The sequence below is a fragment of the Ranitomeya variabilis genome, chromosome 4, assembly GCF_051348905.1.
Source record: "Ranitomeya variabilis isolate aRanVar5 chromosome 4, aRanVar5.hap1, whole genome shotgun sequence".
Classification (NCBI taxonomy): Eukaryota; Metazoa; Chordata; class Amphibia; order Anura; family Dendrobatidae; genus Ranitomeya; species Ranitomeya variabilis.
This window is the reverse complement of record NC_135235.1, coordinates 429,176,308-429,193,893: the sequence shown is the minus strand read 5'-3', so window position 1 is coordinate 429,193,893 and position 17,586 is coordinate 429,176,308. Positions and strand designations below refer to the sequence as shown.

The window sequence follows — 17,586 nt, the reverse complement described above, 5'->3', positions numbered from 1 at the left end:
TATGACAAGGCATTTTTGCAGCTGCTCTTTTAACCTTACACAATTGCCTGTAGGGAAGAGTCCTCAATTTTTCCTTATCAGCACGCACACGTGTGTGCTGGGAATCAGCTACATACTTCTTGATTGTGCGATGATCACGATGAAGTGTCTTGGCAATATTGATTGTAGTCATGCCTTGATCTAAATACTCCACAATTTGTTGTTTCGCAGCAGCCGACACATCCTTTTTCTTTCCCATTTTGGCAAAAAATGTAGGCTGGTTAATAATGTGGAACAGCCTTCTTAAGTAGTCTTGCCTTTATTTGGACACACCTGCCAAACTAATTTGCACAGGTATCTGCAATTGCTTTCAGTGATATAAAGAGCCCTGACACACATCACCATTAATGAGTTTAAATGACAAACAAAAAAATTCTAACCTTATCACTCGAAAACTCTTTGTGCATAATAATTTGGAACACAGTGTATATGTCCATGGCAGGATGTCACTGTCTGTGTTTGGATCATTTGCTCTTTGTTACTTATAAAGTTGTCAATCATTTCATTCACCTGCAGATTTCAGAGGACCGTGTTGGATCTCTCACTTCAGTGGCGATTTGCCAACCTTCCCAATAATGCCAAACTGGAGATGGTGAGCTCCGCTCAACAGCGTGCAGGGGCAGAGAATACGGTGAGATGCCATCTACATGGTTCCAGGAATTCGGTCTTTTTCTGACAATAAGGAATATTTGTGGTTAAAGCGCATATTACGTTTACAAGCATTTTCCTGGTTTTACACAATGCTATGCTGTGGCTGGTGCACCCCGCAGAGAGCCTTTCCTTTATGTGCTGTCTGCCTGGTATAACAGATGGATATTAAATCATTATGCATATAAGTATAGCATGAAATGAACGTTTTCTTCAGGTACTATTTGCACTTGTCTGCATTTCTGCTACTGGAACGACGTGGTGTCCATAAGACTGGCCAACTATATGGTTCTATATAATGGCTATGTAATGTGTATTATAGATATTTAACATAACTTTAAAACTGAAGTTCCCTACTGGTGATAGCTAAAAAAAAAAGCCAGACTTGCAAGATCTAATTTATGTAAAATTGTTACAGAGTTTGCAGTCTCTATTTTTTTTCAAGAACTTAAATAAATGTCTCATTCCATGAATTTCTATCATCATGTCCTAGAAAGTTCGAGTAGCATTGCAGTTGGAAGAAGGGGTAAGGTTACTGGATGAGTTCCTCTGCAGCCAAAGTCTTTGGGAAGTCCTAACCCGTTTTCCACAGACTAGGTAAGTGGAGAATCCATTAGTTATAAATGACTACAATATTATCTAATGGAATACATGCATATATTAAAATAGTGAAAAATTAAGATGTTGCCTTCAGCAACCAAAAAGCACATAACTGTATGTTGGAGAAAGCTGACATGTTAGACTGTAGTTTCTTCAGTAATGCTCATTATGTAACCTGAAAGGTGTTCCAACATGTTATTATTATTAGTATTTATTATTATAGAGCCATTTATTCTATGGCGCTTTACATGTGAAGGGGTATACATAGCAAAAAACAAGTACAATCATCTTGAACGAAATGAGTCACCGACTGGTACAGGAGGAGAGAGGACCCTTAACTGTGAGGGCTCACAGTCTACAAGAGATGGGTGAGGATAAAGTAAGTGAGAGGAGAGCTAGTCGTGTAGCGGTATGGTGGAACGAGTGTTACTGCAGGTTGTAGGCTTGTCGGAAGAGGTGAGTCTTCAGGTTCCTTTTGTAGGTTTCCAATGGTAGGTGAGAGTATGATATGTTAGGGTAGAGAGTTCCAGAGTATGGGGGATGCACAGGAAAAATCTTGTATGTGATTGTGGGAAGAGGAGATAAGAGGGGAGTAGAGAAGGAGATCTTGTGATGATTGAAGGTTGCGTGCAGGTAAGTACCAGGAGATTGGGTCACAGATGTATGGAGGAGACAGGTTGTGGATGGCTTTGTATGCTAAGGTTAGGGTTTTGAACTGGAGTATCTGAGTAATAGGGAGCCAGTGCAGGGATTGACAGAGAGGAGAAGCCAGGCAATGCCGGGAGGACAGTTGGATTAGTCAGGCAGCAGACTTTAGGATAGATTGGATGGGTGCGAGAGTGTTAGAGGGGAGGTCACAAAGCAGGAGGTTGCAGTAGTTGAGGCGGGAGATGAGGAGGGCATGGACTAGGGTTTTTTCAAACTCTTGTTTAAGCAATGTGTGGATCCGGAAGATATTTTTGAGTTGGAGTCGGCAGGAAGTGGAAAGGGCTTAGATATGTGGTTTGAAGGAGAGATTGGAGTCAAGGGTTACGCCAAGGCAGCGAGCTTGTGGGACTGGGGAGAGTGGGAAGACATTGACTGTGATGGATAGGTTTGTTGGGATGGGTTGAGTGAGATGGGGGAAAGATGATGAATTTTTTTATTCATGTTAAATTTTAGAAATCTATCAGAGAAGAAAGATGACTTAGTGGCCACACACTGTGGGATTCTGTTCAGTATTTGCACCAAGTAAGCTTCATTATTCACTGAATTTGTCCATAGCCCCCTTTTATTGAACTGAGGCAAAAAAAAAGGGTATCCCTTTAGCCTCCATGGAGATAGTATGGGCTGACATACCATTTTTGTATTGCAGCCGACTGTAATTTTCATGTACAATATACCAATGCAGTAATACGATTGAACACCAACTACAGAGTGCTGGCAATTCTACACATGGAGCAGACACAACAGTATAGCAGTAGATTGCATAGATAAGCAGCCAGTCAGAATATCTTTCTGTTGCATTGCCAGAATATTTCTGCCTAGTTATATATTTTTGTAGTTGCAGTTCAACTGGTTAAAAATCAGGGTTTCTCATCCTCCTTTTATATATGTGTAAAAGTCATATTTGCAGGATGCATCTTCGTCCATTATGTGCTAAGCTTATTAACCGTACAGGAGTGGAGCGACCACAAGATATACCCTTGGGATCAATCACAAGATGGCCTACATGGTTATAAATCGTACCTGTTCCTTGTGACCTTTCATTTTAAGGAGATAGATTTTACAATTGTAAAAGTCACCATGGAACATGCTAGAAATTGGCAAGTACAGTAAGAGGAAAAACACCTGTAATTAAGAAAGGCCTCTATAGAATTGTACACCAGTTGAGACTATGCTAGGCTGTTTCAATCTAAAGTGCTGTTTCTAGAACTGTGTTTGCCCAGGGTCTGTTCTTTCTGGGAGGTTTGGGTATTCTGGCTCTCGGCTACACGGATGAGATGAATCTGTCTGCATTTTAGGTTTAGCTTTAGTGATGTTTCTGTTTTTCAGGGTGTGTTTGGAAGAGATTGCTCCTGGAAGCATTGCCGTATGCATTTATATGCGGGATGAGGTAAGGTAGTGCATAAGTAGGAGAATACAGCATCAGACAGCTCGTTAATGAGTAATTCATTTACGCCTGTGTTTCCAGCTCGCACCTCTCTGTGTCCTCAAATCCCAAGAACTGATGTATGACAGTGGCCAGAGAGTCGCATCTACAGGCTTTGAAGTTCTAATAAAAGTGCATCATTAAAATGGGCTTAAAAGGAACACAGATGACTTCATTAGACAGTTGGCATTGCACTGTGTGTGCCCAACTTCTCTTAAAAGCTCGTGTTGAGCAAATGAGAGAGCGCTTGTATCCAGGGACATTCGGGTTGTCACAGGAATGTTTTCAGCAGTATTTTTAATGTTCCTCCATTTACATTCTAGTCATCAAATCCTGGAATATGTGCTGCTATGGAGCTGGCCACATTGAGACTAGTTATGTATATATTTTTCATGTCAATGCATTATGGGGATGCTAAAAATAACAAGCCCTCAATATTTGTAGAATGGATAAATAGCATTCTATCCATCATTTTGGAAATACTCTAAAAAGGAGCTGAAAGGTAAAACACTCCAGAAACATGTCATTGTTTCTGTATACGTGGCTTCGGACACAGAAAAAGAAATGCTGCCCAGTGAGTTGGTAGAGAAATCCATGTGTGCTATACGTAGCTTGGGACATGGATTTGAAGAGGATTTCACCAATTGCTGTGCAAAGGGTAAAATCCATGATGTACCAATTCATAGCATGTCTTCAAATCTGCCACAGAAATATAAAAAAAACCCTCATTCACGTGTGTTTTGTTTTATCAATCCACAATAAATCTAAAGCCCCCGTCACACTAAGCGAGGTCGCTAGCGAGATCGCTGCTGAGTCACAAGTTTTGTGACGCAACAGCGACCTCAGTAGCGATCTCGCTATGTTTGACACGTAGCAGCGACCAGGCCCCTGCTGTGAGATCGCTGGTCGTGTCGGAATGGCCTGGACCTTTTTTTGATCGTTGAGGTCCCGCTGGGTAGCACACATCGCTGTGTTTGACACCTTACCAACGACCTCGTTGACGACTCAGACACCGACACATAGGCGTGCATTTGCGTTGCCTTTTCCGCACCCCTCCGCTCCGATTGGTGGTCGCTACTGCGTTCTGATTGGCGGTCATGCCTTCAACAGAAGGCGACATGTGTCGCCTCATAAGGCAAGGCCGCCACCAATCAGAACGCAGTAGCGACCACCAATCGGAACTAAATGGGTGCGGAAAAGGCAACGCAAATGCACGCCTGTGTGACTACAACGTCACACAGGACGTCCCTCATCGAGGTCTGAATCGTCATAATAGCTGCCATGTGACAGGGTCACAACGACCAACGACATCGTTGTACAGGTCGCTACAGGTCGCCGCATCGCTGCTGCGTCGTGGGGAAGATCTCACTGTTTGACATCTCACCAGCGACCACATAGCGACGCAGCAACGATCCCTGACAGGTCGTATCGTTGTCGGGATCGCTTTAGCGTCGCTAAGTGTGACGGGGCCTTAACGCATCTGAACAAGGCCTTCAGAAAAGGCCTCTGGTGTCTGAAGTGAAGGATCAGGCAGGTTGGTTTCATTGCACGTGCAGGATTTTGGCCACTGTGGTAGATTGTAGATGGTAAACATAGTCCTGATCATATATTCTCTCTCAGGTGTCAGGTGAGCAGTCTTTAAGACAGACAACCCTCCAGTCTTTGGGTCTTACAAGTGGAAGTGCCATAATCAGGTGAGAATGTTTGCAGAGGCTAATCTGTTCCTTATTTTACTATTAAGATTTGGCATTAACAAGATGTAATAATAACCTATATCTCTTCAAGGTTTGTAGTGCGGAAGAATATGCCTTCTGGAAATAGGCAGCCTGAGATATTTCAAGAGGAAGCGAAGAAGAACATTTATGCCCATAAGACTCTGAGAGAAAGTCCTCCAGTAGCCAAGGACGCAGCAGGGGAACCAAGTGCTGCTGATCAGAAAGAGCTGGAGTCCAGTGACACTACAAACCTAGAGCCCAGTGCTGCTCTTGTGCAGGCAGTAGATGCCGGGTTATCGTCAGCACAATCTATCAACCAAAGTTATGTGACGGTCGGACGGCCAGATTTGGAGTGTGATGTGCCTGGGCCTTCCTCTGTAGGCTCATGTAAATCATCTGCTCAGCCTCAGGTGAATTCATTTATGCCTTTTCAAGGTGGTGGCCATCGTCTAGGAGGTGCCAATGTCCCTACAGAAGCTAATATGCCCACTGCTACAGCCCAAGAGCCTTTCCAGAGTCCAGGCCCTTCTAAGGCAAAGAAATACAAGACTGATGAAGAGGAAAGTGATTTGGGGGTGAGCACTGGAGAATATTGTTGGGATTGTCTAATATTACATTGGGCAGTTATTACAAGGGGTTTCTTCGTGGCCTCCTATCTGCTGGGTGGACATTTGGCACAACTGCTGATTGAGGAGCGGCAGTGCTCGCAGGGTCCTCTCCATTATTTACCATTCATGGCTCTGTACTTTGAGTATTGGCTGGGCCTGGTGTTACAGTTCTGTACAAATATCAGATACATGCTACTGTGCATGGTAAATAGTGAAGAATTAATATAGTGCTTTTGGAAAATCCTTCTAAGTTGTAAAATCTGAAAATGAAAATGTTTTATCTTTTTAGCAAATAGATAGACAGAGCCTTGTGTGCCACTTGGATTTGGAGGAAAGTATGAGTGTCAGGTCTCTGGAGCTCCCAGATAACTTTTTTGAAGTCACAATGGATGATGTCAGGAGAAGATTTGCTGAACTCAGAGGTGAAAGGTGAACCAGCCTGTTTTTTTTCTTTTACTTCTATGAAATCACAGTTTTCATATTTTTATAATGGACTCTAGACTTTGCCTTGCACATTTTCTGACCCTGACATATATTTGTGTGAATGACATTAGCTGCAGAATTTAGTTTCAGTAATTCTATGATGGGAATGGTACAAGTTGTAAATTATATCTCAAAAATTAAAAGATATAGAGAATATTGGAATTGCTTAGAGAGGTATTCTGTGGATCTTTTTTCTCTGACTGTAAGCTCACATTTATTGGGAGTTAAATGAAGCGGCTGGTCACATGCACCCTGCTGCACCGTTCTGCTGAACCCTGCCTTGCCACTCTGCTGAAGCCTGGACAAAATACAAGAGAAAAAGATGCCTGCTAAAAAATGGGGTACTCCCAGGAAATATATATAATATTTGAACTTTATTAATGTAAACAACAACAAATCACATGCAGCAAGGCAAACTCATAAAAACATTTAAAAAAACGTAAACAGGTTCAATAGTTGGTTATGCCCTTGATATGGCAATAACCTACCGCCACAGAAGTTCACAAAAATCCAAATGGCAGAATATTAGTATATGATACCAGCAGAAAAAATTCATATAAACAAAGAATCATGAGAAAACAGAACATTGATATGTACTCTTAGTAAATGGTTGAACCCGTAGATGCGCAAAAAAACTGCACAATATGAAGACAGTAGAAGGCTAAATAACCCTATTCACAACATCTATTAAGTATTTAAGGAACAGCAGCTGTTACTGAAATACAAAAAAACGCAGCTGGTTGTGGACTACCAGAAGGCTTAACCCGTAAAATGATTACCGTATCCCAAATGAAAATACATAAGGGAGAATAAGAAAAAAAAATATATATATATATATATATATATATATATATATCTATATTTTTGAAAAAATATCAGCATTCAAACCTGCTGGTATTAGAGTATTAAGATGTAAAATTCCTATGTGGAGCCATTTTTGCCAGCAGAAAATTTGTGGAGGAGCAGACCCCACGCGTATCGCCAGCTACATACGTGGCTTCTACAGGGGAACCCTGCCATGCCACTCTGCTGAACCCTGCTGCGCCACTCTGCTGAACCCTGCCGTGCCGTTCTGTTGAACCCTGCCGCGCCACTCTGCTGAACCCTGCCGTGCCGTTCTGCTGAACCCTGCCGTGCCGTTCTGCTGAACCCTGCCGTGCCGTTCTGCTGAACCCTGCCGTGCCGTTCTGCTGAACTCTGCCGTGCCGTTCTGCTGAACCCTGCCGCGCCATTCTGCTGAACCCTGCCGCGCCACTCTGCTGAAATTTGTGGAGGAGCAGACCCCACGCGTATCGCCAGCTACATACGTGGCTTCTACAGGGGAACCCTGCCATGCCACTCTGCTGAACCCTGCCGCGCCACTCTGCTGAACCCTGCCGCGCCACTCTGCTGAACCCTGCCGCGCCACTCTGCTGAACCCTGCCGCGCCACTCTGCTGAACCCTGCCGCGCCACTCTGCTGAACCGTGCCGCGCCACTCTGCTGAACCGTGCCGCGCCACTTTGTTGAACCCTGCCGCGCCACTCTGCTGAACCCTGCCTCGCCACTCTGAGTTGGTGGCACTGAAGATAGTCAATAGTAACCTCAGCTCCGCTATCTCTGCCAGTATCCTAGACTGGAGCTGTGACCAACTACTCAAATAAACTCAGTTTAGCTGCGTTCTTGCAGAATTGGGAGAAGGGGGTAAGTGTTACTCACACTGAGCTAACTATTATGACCTGTCCAGCAGACACAGCCATGCAATTACTTGCTGATTGTGATGGTCCTGCCGCAGGGATGCTCACTGATAATGAGAATGACTTCAGTGGTCTCCCAGCTCCTGTATAAGAGTGACACTGTGCAGAAAATTACACCTCTGCCCCTTTTTACGACTGCAGATTTCTATAATGGAAGGGTGCAGAAACGCTGCAGATCCGCACAAAAGAAGTGACATGCACTTCTTTTAAATCCGCAGTGTTTCCGTGCGGATTTTTCCGCACCATCTGCACAGCTTTTTTTTTCACATTGATTTACATTGTACTGTAAATCACAGTGCGGATCTGCAGCATTTCTGCGCGGAAAAATCCGCTGCGGGACCGCACTAAATCTGCATTGTGTGCACATAGCCTTAGTGGCTGTGACTTGCTGCAGCCAGAACTCCCCTTTTAATTAGCTATAAGATGTTTGTATAAAGGTACCTTCACACGAAACGACATTATAACGATATCGCTAGCAATCCGTGACGTTGCAGCGTCCTCGCTAGCGATATCGTTTCGTTTGACACGCAGCAGCGATCAGGATCCTGCTGTGATGTCGCTGGTCGCTGAATAAAGTCCGGAACTTTATTTGGTCGTCCGATCGCTGTGTATCGTTGTGTTTGAAAGCAAAAGCAACGATACCAGCGATATTTTACACTGGTAACCAGGGTAAACATCGGGTTACTAAGCGCAGGGCCGCGCTTAGTTACCCGATGTTTACCCTGGTTACTAGCGTAAAATGTAAAAAAAACAAACAGCACATACTCACATTGCGTCCCCTGCAGTCTGCTTCCTCCTCTGACTCAGCGCCGCAAAGTGAAAGTGAAAGCAGCACAGCGGTGACGTCACCGCTCTGCTCTCACTGTACGGCGCTCAGTCAGTCAGGAAGTGGACGCTGGGGGACGTGAATGTAAGTATGTGCTGTTTGTTTTTTTTAGATTTTACGCTGGTAACCAGGGTAAACATCGGGTTACTAAGCGCGGCCCTGCGCTTAGTTACCCGATGTTTACCCTGGTTACCAGGGGACCTCGGCATAGTTGATCGCTGGAGAGCGGTCTGTGTGACAGCTCTCCAGCGACCAAACAGCGACGCTGCAGCGATCGACATCGTTGTCGCTATCGCTGCAGCGTCGCTTCGTGTGAAGGTACCTTAACAGCTCTGGTCCTCCACTTAGCTAGAATTTCATTCTACTCTTTAACACTAGAATTACCGATGGAGTCATTTTGACTCCTCGCGATTTTTATTTCTCTTCTGTGACTACATTTTTCCGAATTCTGGCTTGAGACTCGGTGACTTTTACATATTTAGGATGCTAAAAAAGATTTTGTGACAATAAATAATTTAGGAAAAAAAGGGTATCTTGTTTTCAAAATTTACTTACCAAAAGGAGTCATTTTGACTACCTACTTTATCTTGCTAGTCTTTGTCACTGAATGTTTATTATTTCTTTTAGTTTTCGTTTACTTTAGAATAGAATTTAGAATAATTAGCATTTTTGCAAATATACTTGACATGCGCAAGACATATACAGGACATCCGTCAGTGAACCAGTGAACTCTCGAGTGGACTACATAATTTCTGTAGAATACGGCCTGCAGTTTTTCTAATTACCGTACTCATATGGCTAGAAGAAGTGCTCTAAAGCCTGACGATATTCTTGCTATTTTGCATTCTATACATTCTTTATACATTCTATAAATTAAAGTTACAACAATACGAGGAGCAAGAAGCTCTAAAAATAAACGAAAACAAGCCAGGAGTAAAAATGACTCCAGTCAGTAGTTCTGGGGGGGGTCACCAGTCTGGTAGTGCTAGTGTTAAATAGAAAAGATTTTTTTTAAGTAACTAAATCACCTGTTTGATATAATTTATCTCAGGAAGCGTCTTGAAGAAGCTCCTCTGCTGACTAAAGCTTTGAGGGAGGCACAGCAAAGGGAGAAACTGGAACGTTACCCAAAGGTAGGATCTTGAAGCCTGCATAGTTTTTGATTGATTCATCCATAGTCCTTATCTACAACCTCTAATTTGTCTGTACTCGGGGCATTACAAATATGGATTAGACAAGTATCAATCATCAGTGACAACTCTTCTGGCCCTTTACACAAGTCGATAATCAGCAAATGTTCGTTCGTAGGAATGCATGATCCCTATTATTTGCCAGTGTAAATATGCTTACAACTACACGATGAATTAGCAAAGCACTCAATCATTAGATGATCAGAAGTCCCGCACATTCATAAAATACCAATTTTCTTGTAGATCAATGCATTAAAATGTAATACACAGAGCCTTTGATTGATATGAGACGTGTTTTGAAATACACAAGTTGTTTGTCACAGCAATAAAAAAAGGTTTTTGGCTTTTAGGGATGTGCTGGACTTTTCATCCTGTACGTCCCTGACATTGGGATAGTTGATCCCCAAAACAACTGCTTGTGCGCTACCAAACAGGGTGCATGCAGTCATGCATTTCATAGATGCTGGTTGATTCCAGAAACAGTGCCTCTCAGGTCCATGGGCTGGATCCAGTGATGCAGCTCAGCTCCATATGGACATTCTCAGACTCCCCTAAAATTGTGCTCTTACAGCTAGGCAGGACACCGAGTCACTAATGGTGGAGAAAATAAGCAGTCACTATACACACTTCATTAGATCATGTACCCTGCTGTTCTCATGACATATAGACCGATCTACAATAAATAAAAAAAAAAAAGTCGTAAAGCAGAGGTGTCAAACTGCATTCCTCAAGGGCCGCCAACAGGTCATGTTTTCAGGATTTCCTTAGCATTCCACAAGGTGCTGGAATCATTCTGTGCAGGTGATTAAATTATCACCTGTGCAATACAAGGAAATCCTGAAAACATGACCTGTTGGCGGCCCTCGAGGAATGCAGTTTGACACCTCTGTCGTAAAGCCCTGCTGCCAGTCTTTTTCTGGACCTCACGTGCCCGGTATTGGCATTTGATGGTCTCATTCTGTTGATTTGTATGGTCTGTGTCTTCTCGACGGTGAGGTTGTGGTTTAGTTGTTTCCTCTTCACAACTCCAGATCTTCTGTTTACCAGGAAGGTGACAGTGCCATGACTGCGTCATGTTGGAAGACATCAAACTGTCAATGATTTACATAGCATAGGCTACATTTTTTTTTATCCTGTTGGGCATCGTTTATTCTCCAGCATCCATGCCAGTGTAAAATAGGAGAAAATTGAAAGATCTGGATCATTGCAAAGGGATTTACCGTCCTCCTCTCTCCATACCTGGCACCGTTTGCAGCCAAGTCGTTGAATGAAACCAAAAATAGCTTTATACGGCTATCTTCTAGGGCATTTCATACACCCAATGCTGTGTCAGTCTGGTTTTATAGCATTCAACTGTCGCAACCAATATAATGTGATATACAGATGTTTCCTCTATAACATTTTGAGATTTAACCCTGTGGATATTTTAAGTAGAATTTTAGTAGTTAGTAAGGGGTTGTTCGCATTTGTTTTTTACATTGCTTTCATCAAGTAATGCTCCCAAAGTAGACTTTAGATCGAGAAAATCAAAAAGGATATGTTCAGAGCATAGACATGCTTGCAGGTCCAGTTGTAATAGTACTTCTACTGATTATAAGTATTTGCTTGCCTGATTATGGATAAATTAAGCTATTTGCAAATCTGATCCTGTCCTTTTTTTACTGGTCTGATTTTGTAAAGTCACTATACTGTTAACAGGTTTTCATACATCGTGATAAAAATGTTTTCAACTTCTTACTTCATTGTTTCATTCCTGCGTCCCTTTTTCATCATTTTAAAAGAGATCTGATTGCAGTCAGTGAATAAAACATAATTGTTTAAAGGGCCACTGTCACCCCCTCCAGCCGTTATAAACTAAAAGAGCCACCTTGTGCAGCAGTAATGCTGCATTCTAACAAGGTGGCTCTTTTAGTTTTTGATTCAGTTAATCCCTCAATAAAGCGTTTTAAAGTTTGCCACAAAAACCTGATAATGTACCTGGAGGCGGTCCGAAGCCTCCTCTATGAATCTCCCAACGGCCGTCACTCTTCTCTTCTGGGGATGTGGTCGCCGCCCCCTGAGCGCTGTTTCTTCTTAAATCTGGCGCCTGCGCTGTGCGTGCCTGCCTGGGGCAGGCGCAGTCTTCATTGTCAAGTCACAGCTCAGATGCAGGGTGCCTGACTGCGCCTGTGCGGGCAGTGCGGCCACCCTGTTGCTGAATCCCCGCTGGGATTCCTGGGCATGCGCACTGCGCTGTTCAGACGGTCCCCCGCCTTCCAGCGTTGCCGTAATATACAGGTTTCCTTGCCAGCGTTTGGAATGAAGCAGCCGCAAATAACAACGCTGGAAGGCGGGGGAGCTGGGGGAGCGTCCGAGATGGGGGAGCGCATGAACAGCGCAGTGCGCATGCCCAGGAATGCCAGCCCCGCACTGTGCATAATGAATAACACAGTGCGGGGCGGGGATTCAGCAACAGGGTGGCCGCACTGCCCGCACAGGCGCAGTCAGGCACCCTGCATCTGACCTATGACGGACAATGAACACTGCGAAGGCCCCAGGCAGGCACGCACAGCGCAGGCGCCGGATTTAAGAAGAAACAGCGCTCAGGGGGCTGCAACCATCGCCCCTGAGGAGAAGAGTGACGGCCGTTGGGAGATTCACAGAGGAAGCTTCGGACCGCCTCCAGGTACATTATCAGGTTTTTGTGGCAAACTTTAAAACGCTTTATTGAGGGATTAACTGAATCAAAAACTAAAAGAGCCACCTTGTTAGACTGCAGCATTACTGCTGCACAAGGTGGCTCTTTTAGTTTATAACGGCTGGAGGGGGTGACAGTGGCCCTTTAAATTATCTTTCTGAATCTTGTCCGGCTCCTACAGTTGTGCTTAAAGAGGACATGTCACTCGCTTAAAGTAACCAATGCTTGCTCTTATTCCCACTGCTCTCCTGAGTAAGCAGTTTTTTGCTTGTGTTTTTTTTTTTTTTACAGTCCACCATGCCGTTCCAGCCAATTGACTCTTTATTTAGTGCTAATTTTAATGGTCTATTCCAAGGGGGCGGCGCTCCCAAGGTAATAATTTACCCTAAATAGAAGTCAAATTCCATAGGAATCTATTTGGAATAATTCTAGAATAATGGGATACTATTGATTTCACTTTCTTTTTATAAAGTTGGATAATCTTTACTGTATTATAGTAATCATAATAAAACATGAGAATACAAAGAGTACATTTTCAGGAAGGAAACAAGTTCTATACTATACCATTACTTTAATCTAGAAATAGACCTCCATAGATTGCAGTTGCAACAATAAATAGGGGAAAGTGCAAGTAGATATCATCAAAAGGAATCCTACTATATAATTGTCTAAGGGTCACTTCCGTCTGTCTGTCTGTCTCGGATATTCATTGGTCACGGCCTCTGTCTGTCATGGAATCCAAGTCGCTGATTGGTCGTGGCAAAACGCCCACGACCATTGCCACGGCCAATCAGCGACGGCCACAGTCCGGCAGCAATATGGCCCCTCTTTCCTCCCCGCAGTCAGTGCCCGCTCCATACTCCCCTCCAGTCATCCAGTCAGCCCTCACACAGGGTTAATGCCAGCGTTACCGGAGCGCGGTGTAACGCACTCCGGTTACGCAGCTATTAACCCTGTGTGACCAAGTTTTTACTATTGATGCTGTGTATGCTGCATCAATAGTAAAACGATCTAATGTTACAAATAATAATAATAAAAAAAACCTTATTCTCACACTCCGACGTCGCGTCCTGTCCGCCGGCAGGTTCCGGTGCTAAGGGAGAAGGACCTGCCATGACGTCACTGTCATGTGACTGCGACGTCATCACATGTCCTGCGCGAGAAGGACCTGCCATGACGTCACGGTCATGTGACCGCGACACGACGTCATCACAGGTCCTACGCTCATAGTCATACCAACTCTGGGACCGGAAGCTGCCGCGTGCACCGTACACAGGAGCCAGGACTAAGGTGAGTATATGTTTTTTATTTTATGTCACTGGCCAATATACTACATTACTGGGCAATATACTACGTGGCTGACCAATATACTACGTGGCTGTGCAATCTACTACGTGGCTGGGCAATATACTACGTTGCTGGGCAATATACTACGTAGCTGGGCAATATACTACGTGGCTGGGCAATATAGTACGTAACTGGGCAATATACTACGTCACTGGGCAATATACTACGTGGCTGGGCAATATACTACGTTACTGGGCAATATACTACGTGGCTGGGCAATATACTACGTGGCTGGGCAATATACTACGTGGCTGGGCAATATACTACGTGGCTGGGCAATATACTACGTGGCTGGGCAATATACTACGTGGCTGGGCAATATACTATGTGGCTTGGCAATATACTACGTTGCTGGGCAATATACTACGTTGCTGGGCAATATACTACGTGGCTGGGCAATGTACTACGTGGCTGGGCAATATACTACGTGGACATGCATATTCTAGAATACCCGATGCGTTAGAATCGGGCCACCATCTAGTCTTCCATAAAATCCAAGTGAAAACTAAGAAGTACACAAACTGCAGTCCACTAGGAGTGTTCCTCCTTCTACTACGTTGGTAAACTTCTCTAACCTGGGTCTCTTCCATGTTTATAATATGATGGCTGTTACGGTTTATGATGATACTTTCACCTGAAAGTAATGCTTCTATGGGATTTATTATATACTATATATATCCTCGAAGACCAGGCTTTAGGTGATCTTACTGGTTACCAGCGCTATATTATGTGAATTGCAGTTTCCACACAGATTTTATGGAGGATTTCTTTGAATGATATCTACGTGCAGCATTTGCACCTTCCCCCTAAAATTTATTTATGCAACTGTGATCTAAGGTGGTCTATATCCAGACTAATATAAAGGTATATTATAGGATTTGTTTTCCTTCCTGCAACATTTTACCCTTTGTATTTTAATATTTTATTATGCTTACTATGATACAATAAAGATTATCCAACTTTATAAAAATGTGGAATAGTTGCCCATTATTATAGGACTAGATGGTGGCCCGATTCTAACACATCGGGTATTCTAGAATATGTATGTATGTATGTACGTCGCACTGTGAGTGGGGGTTAAATTCCACGCCAATATCGCCGATTGGTCGTGCCCGACTGGCCGCGACCAATTAGCGAAGCGTGGTTGAAATCCCGCACCAATTTGCGGCCGGACTGCGTTTCGCTGATTGGTCGTGGTTGGCCGGGCACAACTAATCACCGAAGCAGTATTTAAATCCCGCGGCAATATCGCTGATTGGTCGCGGCCGGCCGCGTAGTATATAGCACAGCCATGTAGTATATAGCAGTCACGTAGTATCTAGCACATCAATGTAGTATATAACACCGCCCACGCAGTATATAACACAGCCACGTAGTATATTGCACAACCACGTAGTATATGGCACAGACACGTAGTATATGGCACAGACACGTAGTATATAGCACAGCGATGTAGTATATAACACAGCCCACACAGTATATAGCACAGCCATGTAGTATATTGCACAGCCACGTAGTATATAGCACACCGATGTATATAGCAGCCACGTAGTATATAACACAGGCCACGTAGTATATAGCACAGCCACGTAATATATAGCAGCCACATAGTATATAACACAGGCCACGTAGTATATAGCACAGCCATGTAATATATAGCAGCCACGTAGTATATAACACAGCCCACGTAGTATATAGCACAGCGACGTAATATATAGCAGCCACGTAGTATATAACAGCCATGTAGTATATAACACAGACAGCCACGTAGTATATAGCAATCACGTAGTATATAGCAGCCACGTAATATATAGCAGCCATGTAGTATATAGCACAGCCACGTAGTATATAGCAGTCACATAATATATAGCAGCCACGTAGTATATAACAGCCCACGTAGTATATAACACAGGCCACGTAGTATATAGCACAGCCCACATAGTATATAACATCCCACGTATTATACAGCAGTGTGGGCACCATATCCCTGTAAAAAAAAATAATTAAAATAAAAAATAGTTATATACTCACCTTCCGTCTCCTTCGCAGCTTTCCCGCTCCTCGTGATGCGGCCGGCAGCTTCCGTTCCAAGTGACCGCTAAGTAATCTGGGTAATTTTGCAATGCATCTCTGGGAACGGAAGCTGCCGAGAGCATCGGGAGGAGCGGGAAAGCTGCGGAGGCGACGGAAGGTGAGAATAGCATGATTTTTTGATTTTTTTAAATTATTTTTAGCATTATATCTTTTTACTATTGATGCTGCATAGGCAGCATCAATAGTAAAAAGTTGGTCCGGGATGGGGCGACACACTGGCGCTGACTGGAGAGGAGTAGGGAGGGGGCACTGACTGGCCGGAAGTAGGGAGGGGCCAATCCGCGGCCGGACTGACCAATCAGCGACGCAGGATTTCTGTTACAGACAAACAGACGGAAGTACCCCTTAGACGATTATATAGATAGAATATCACAAGGTAATAATGCAGAGCAGACTAGAGACACGACCCCAGAGTCTTGTGACCACCATCCTCTTGTAAAGACCAAAAAATTCAGCGGTAAATAAAAAGGACCATATCTCTGCAACCGTATGGCAGATTTTGAAAAAGAAAAGCTGCAATACTCCAGGAAGTAGTGGGAATAAAATAACGGCAACAATTGGTCTCTCTTGATGTGCATATTAACCCCTTTATGACGTATAGGTACATCATAGGCAGGTCTGTGGAGTCGGTAAGCCAAACCTCCGACTCCTCAATTCCCATAACACCGACTCTGACTCCAACTCACTCATACGTGGCTCATGTTTAAGTGATAAATTTACTGTCGTAAAATGGTAACATCAGGCTTTTAATCATTATTATGATACAATAATCAAGCCATTTAGATAGAAAATAAAATATATTTATTGGAATGCAACTTTAGAACAAATTTTTTTTTGCATATTTACAATAAATTATTCACTTTGCAGTAAGTGGAATAAAACAGCTTTCAACAAAAATACAGTCATTTCCAAAAGTATTCACACCCCTGCAATTCTGTCAGATAATACTCAGTTTCTTCCTGAAAATGATTGCAAACACAAATTCTGTGTTATTATTATCTTCATTTAGTTTGTCTTAAATGAAAAAACACAAAAAGAATTGTTCTAAAGCCAAACTGGATATAATTCCACACCAAACATAAAAAAGGGGGTGGACAAAAGTTTTGGCACTGTTCGAAAAATCATGTGATGCTTCTCTAATTTGTGTAATTAACAGCACCTGTAACTTACCTGTGGCACCTAACAGGTGTTGGCAATAACTAAATCACACTTGCAGCCAGTTGACATGGATTAAAGTTGACTCAACCTCTGTCCTGTGTCCTTGTGTGTACCACATTGAGCATGGAGAAAAGAAAGAAGACCAAAGAAGTGTGTGAGGACTTGAGAACCCAAATTGTGAGGAAACATGAGCAATCTCAAGGCTGCCAGTCCATCTCCAAAGACCTGAATGTTCCTGTGTCTACCGTTCGCAGTGTCATCAAGAAGTTTAAAGCCCATGGCACTGTGGCTAACCTCCCTAGATGTAGACGGAAAAGAAAAATTGACAAGAGATT

The 17,586-nt window shown here is 43.4% G+C and overlaps 1 protein-coding gene across 1 annotated transcript in view; it reads left to right on the top strand.

Annotated features, from left to right (window-relative positions):
* Positions 1–17,586, top strand: part of ASPSCR1 (ASPSCR1 tether for SLC2A4, UBX domain containing) — a 99,630-nt gene that overhangs the window by 5,777 nt on the left and 76,267 nt on the right. The window contains exons 3-9 of the mRNA XM_077251411.1: positions 556–670; positions 1,181–1,284; positions 3,322–3,382; positions 5,039–5,112; positions 5,204–5,708; positions 6,031–6,170; positions 9,837–9,918. Of these exons, the coding sequence (XP_077107526.1) occupies positions 556–670; positions 1,181–1,284; positions 3,322–3,382; positions 5,039–5,112; positions 5,204–5,708; positions 6,031–6,170; positions 9,837–9,918 (1,081 nt within the window). The remainder of the gene's footprint in view (positions 1–555; positions 671–1,180; positions 1,285–3,321; positions 3,383–5,038; positions 5,113–5,203; positions 5,709–6,030; positions 6,171–9,836; positions 9,919–17,586) is intronic.